This window comes from Microtus oregoni, unplaced genomic scaffold (genome assembly GCF_018167655.1).
Source record: "Microtus oregoni isolate MIOR12 unplaced genomic scaffold, Mior012 000109F_ref0000275, whole genome shotgun sequence".
In the NCBI taxonomy this organism is placed as follows: domain Eukaryota; kingdom Metazoa; phylum Chordata; class Mammalia; order Rodentia; family Cricetidae; genus Microtus; species Microtus oregoni.
The window spans coordinates 2,895,242-2,900,093 of record NW_024544727.1 but is presented as its reverse complement, the minus strand read 5'-3'; the positions used below and the strand labels follow the sequence as shown (position 1 = coordinate 2,900,093).

Sequence of the window (4,852 nt, the reverse complement as noted above, 5' to 3'; positions counted from 1 at the left end):
GAGACAGAAGACACATCCCTGCTGTGAATGGGCAGAGGTGCCCTACCTTTCCACTGTCACTCTTATTAAGAGAACTAGCTGCTCAGCGTCCCCACTGAGTGGAAGGGTCCAGCCCTTCCCAAAGAAAGGAACTAGGAAAGACCCTGGTAAAATGTCTTGAGAAAGAAAGGAGCGGGGGAGGAAACTTCAGTCAGGGTATAAAATAAATAAATTTAATTAAAAAAAAGAAAGGATGGCAAACTTCTGCCTTTTGGGGACTTCGGTGTGTCCAGGAAGGTCCTGGGTTCCTTTCCCCATCTGTATGACAGGGTCAGAGGGCAGTTTCTGGAGCCCTTAGATGCCTGTATTTCTTTTATTTTTTTTTTAAATATTTATTTATTTATTATGTATACAATATTCTTTCTGCGTGTATGCCTGAAGGCCAGAAGAGGGCACCAGACCTCATTTCAGATGGCTGTGAGCCACCATGTGGTTGCTGGGAATTGAACTCAGGACCTTTGGAAGAGCAGGCAACGCTCTTAACCACTGAGCCATCTCTCCAGCCCGATGCCTGTATTTCTTAGAGGCTTTGAAGACCTTTTTCTTCCTATTGGCACCTAGCCCTAGAGAGTGAGGGACACATACATGTCCTTGGTTCTGGGAAACCAACTCCCAAAGCTGCTGTGTCCTTGACCTTGTTAGGTCAGGATCCATCCATGGAGCAAGCAGGACAGTTGGCCTGGACAAAGTGTTGATCCTATTTGTTAGCTAGGAGCCCAAAAAAGAGCGTGTCAGTAGTTGAAGTGACAGCAGCAGTGATTACAGATGGCCGGTTAATGCATCGCAGATTTCCAGTTTTGAATGCACAGTGCACAGGCCAGAGGACCACACAAAATAGCAACAGCAACAGCACAGAAACTAGTGCTACCTGACGCCAGTCTCCAAACCGTGTCCAGCAGCGGGCCAGCCAGCCTCGCCTGGGTTCAGGGGGGTCCTGGATAGGTGCAGGCAGTGTGGGTTCCGCTGGTTTGCTCAGGCCTACATCCACACACACAAAGTCACTGACCCCTTGGCCAGAAGTGGTGGACAAGGGGCGGCAACACAGTTTGGTGCCCTCAAGCCACACGGGCTCCTCTCTCTGCAAGTGCACCGGCATCTTGGCCTGCAGCTGACGGCTGGTACGTAGCGCAGGAGCCCCAGCAGCAGGTACAGTGGTGGGCTGCCGGCAGAATGGGCAGGGTACAGCTTCTCTGCCAGGACGGCCTGCAGGCTGGGCAGCTGCCAGCCTAGCCAAACACTCAAGGCAGAAGACATGAGTACAGGAGAGCTCCTTGGGTGTCTTGAAGATGTTGTCATAGCCTGAGAAGCAGATGGAACACTCCAGTGGGGAGGCCACCTTCTCTGAGCCAGGAGTACTGGGGGTCCTGGGGCTCCCAACTGGGACGGGCGACCTGGGGCTCCCAACTGGGCCGGGCGACCTGGGGCTTCCAACTGGGCCGGGCGACCTGGGGCTCCCAACTGGGCCGGGCGACCTGGGCACCGTGGCTGTGGAGCTGCTCTGGCGGTGAGCTGTATACCACACCCGCGGGCCTGATGACATGATTCTGAGCTGTGGAACAGAGACAGGCCGTCACGAGCTGCCCTTTTCCTGGAAAGTCAGTCTGTCACACCAACCTCTTCTCTTCCCCTGCATCAGACCCAAAGATTCCAATGAAGGACACTATCTACCTAAAGGCACCTCCAAAATCCCACCCACGGCCAATCTGTAACTTAGCCTGCTCCATTCATTACAAGGTCAACAATCCCATGGTATGCCAGGCATGAACAGTCTAGATGGGTTTCAATAGAGGCCATGTGCTAGGGATGGCCAACATGGTGGCTGGACACCTGTTGCCCATCCTTACCCATGTTGATGAGAGTGGCCCACTACGGCTACCATTTATGTCTATTCTCTACAAGGCTGAACCCATACCAAAGAACACTAACAGGTCCCATATGGAGAAGTCATCTCCAAAGTAGAATGACTTAGCTAGGGGCTTCTGTACCAGACTCAACTGGACACTGGGCCCTGGCAGGTTCATGAGCTACCTGTGGCTCTGGAACAAGGAGTGGGGGGTTGAACTTGGTCCCAGTGTGGGTCCCTGATTTGTATGGCAACGTCTGAGTTGCCAGCAGATATATAAGGATTCTGGGGTGGTTGGGAGAACACGTGGGCCCATAAAGCTCTGAGAAACAGAGGCCTGAGTTTCTAACAGCTGCAGCCTGGAATCTAGGGGTAGCTTGTTTGGTAGGGATAAGGACAAGTGCCAGAACCCAGAAACAAGTGCCAGGGGTTAAAAATGATCCTTAGTCAATGGCCAGAGGAATGAGGCTGCTTCAGACATGCCCACTCATACTCTTGTGCAGTCAGAGAGACGAACAGACAGACAGACACAAACAATCACCTGCCCTGTTCTGCCAATATCAGAATCATACAGATTCCTGTCCAGTGGGATGTGGAAGATTCAGGCCTTCTTTGATCCCTTCCCCTACTTCCCTGGGAGGAATGCTAGAAACACACTGACCTCCCCTGGACAAGGCTGCCACTTCAGGAGCCACGGGCATCCTGATCACAGCACAAGCATTGGCCTTATAACCCATGGAGACCAGCAGTCATGGCAGAGATAACCCCTCTCCCTGCCTCACTGGTCAACCCTGAGTGGGTGAGTAAGTAAAACGGCTCAAGGATTGCTGAGTCATCACTGGGTCCACGTGAGTCATCTGACATCACTGTGACATCAGGAGGGCTCCAGCCTTCTGGCATTCGAAGTCACCACTTCCTGGAGGCAGCAGCGGCCTTGACAGGTCTGACAAAGTCTATCCTCCTCTGACCTGCGCTGTTCATATGATTGATTCCTTGGCACCAGGCCCCACCTTCCATAAAGGGGCCTCACCCCGAGACTGTATAGGTGAAAAGTTGAGCTGACCTTACCTGGTAGCCAGGAGTCAGCAGTTCCTGAGCATGATCCTCTTCCCTGGTCACAGCAAAGCTCTGCGCTTCTAGGTTGACTTGTTCCCCCTCCTTCAGGTCCGGCCCAGCCTCTGCTCCACCTGGCAGGTGTTCCTCCACAGGCCAGCAGCCAACAGCCTTCTGTGGTACCGGTCCAGCTGGAGCACCTCTTCTGTGTACGTGGGAATGGAAGGTACGATGTGTGTGTTCATCCAGGAGCTGGCTGACTGCGACAGGTGTGAATTCTCAGGCCATGAGCTTTGAAGCAGGTTTATTTATACCTTCTAGGTAACAGCAGCTGGGGGTGTGGCCCTGAACACGTTAGACATCAGAGATTGGCTGGTCTCTCCCTGGCAGGCCCAGAATGGGTGTGGAGCCAGAATAGGTCCAGGATCAGCACAGGCTGAGTCTTAGGGCTCAGGACCGAGAGTAGACGCTCATGTATTCAGATAAATCCCCTCTCCTTTGGAAAGCAAGTGTGCCCACCTGGTCCCAAGTGTACTCAGCAGGGACCCTTCACTGAGCCTAGCACACACTCAGACACACTCAATTTGCACTTTTCTGTCCCATCAATGTCCTGCCCTTTCTTCTCCCATCTCACCTATATTCTCACAATTGCTTCATGCAAAACCCTCATCTGCTGCTGCTCCAGCACTCTGCTGCCTTTGGGGAACTTGTCTTGGAGCCCAGGAATAGAGGTGAAAGGTCATGGCTAGGCCGGCCTGGGCAACAGCCTAGATGGTGGGTCAAGAATATTAGGGATGCTGGGAGGATGTGGTGCACACCTTTAGTCCTTTAAACTCAGAAGGTAGAGGCAGATGAAACTCTGTGAGTTCGAGGCCAGCTGGTTTACAGAGCTAGTTCCAGAACAGCCAAGGCTACACACACACACTGTCTCAAATAAACAAATAAATAAATAAATAGGAGCCCAGGTTGGCTACAATAGTTTGTGGGTACCTGCTTGTTCCAGACTTCAGGAAGGATCAGGTGTTCTTGGAAAGAGGGAATCTCAAGAAGCTTTGCCCAGGTGACACAGTAGAAGTATTGGTCAAAGAGTTGATGGACAAGGAGTGTCTAGGGATGGGGTAGGGAGTACCACACTGGAGTGGGATGAACTGGACGCTGTGAGCAGGAGCATAGGCAGTTCTTGGCCTGCTCCAGGGCCAATGAGCTGAGATGTTCTTGTTGACCAGATGCAATAACACCGGTGGTCTTTTCTCTTCTCCGCCCACTTTGGCCAGGCCAGTTCTTCCCTATCCCTGAGATTTAGTTGTCTTTTGACCAAGCACAATGAACTGTGGGGTCCTGAGATGGTAGCCCCCACATAGGATTGTGGGGAGGGTATGTTGCTGGGAGGGACCTCATGTGGATAGAAGGAATAGCTGTACTCAACTACCCAAAAGTACCCACTGACCACCCAATGGTCCAGATCCCCAAAGGCTGCCATAATTTTGCTCTTAGATATCTGTATGATCAAGGCCAACTCTGAAGGGAGCTAAGATATGGGGGATTGTGGGAACCTGGGGACAATGTCCTATCAGAGGAAGGGGGCCTGGGCATTGGAAGAATTGAGGTTCTCCTGCCTAATTCTTATGAGTACTAGTAATCAAAAATGGGGCCCAGGGAATTAGGGGCTCAAAGGAAAATGGAGGTCCAGAGAGGAGGTGGGTACCTAAGGAGGGTGTCCTTGAAGGGACCAGGACTGTAGAGGGCATGAGCTACTGAGGGCCCAGTCCACGTGTTCTGTGTAGAGTGTGACTCTGTGTCACAAGCTGCCTCTAGGAAGCTAGAGTCTCAGATGCTCTGGGAACAACCTTCAGAGGGCTCCTGGGAATATCCAAGCTCTGAGGTCACCAAGGCTCCCCAGTGAGCAGTCAATGTCCA

At 52.2% G+C, this 4,852-nt stretch overlaps 1 protein-coding gene across 2 annotated transcripts; it reads right to left on the bottom strand.

Annotated features, from left to right (window-relative positions):
- Positions 1–474: 474 nt before the first annotated feature.
- On the bottom strand, positions 475–4,322 carry LOC121443585 (RING finger protein 223-like). Of its 2 annotated transcripts, XM_041645399.1 has the most exons (3): positions 2,951–4,322; positions 1,512–1,588; positions 475–1,430 (listed from the first exon to the last, which is right to left on the bottom strand). In XM_041645399.1, the coding sequence occupies exons 2-3, from the start codon at positions 1,577–1,579 to the stop codon at positions 737–739; spliced, it is 762 nt and encodes a 253-aa protein (XP_041501333.1). In that variant the 5' UTR covers positions 1,580–1,588; positions 2,951–4,322; the 3' UTR covers positions 475–736. The 2 variants fall into 2 exon arrangements, with proteins under 2 accessions (XP_041501333.1, XP_041501331.1); XM_041645397.1 differs by having other exon boundaries at positions 475–1,588.
- Between the last annotated feature and the right edge of the window lie 530 nt (positions 4,323–4,852).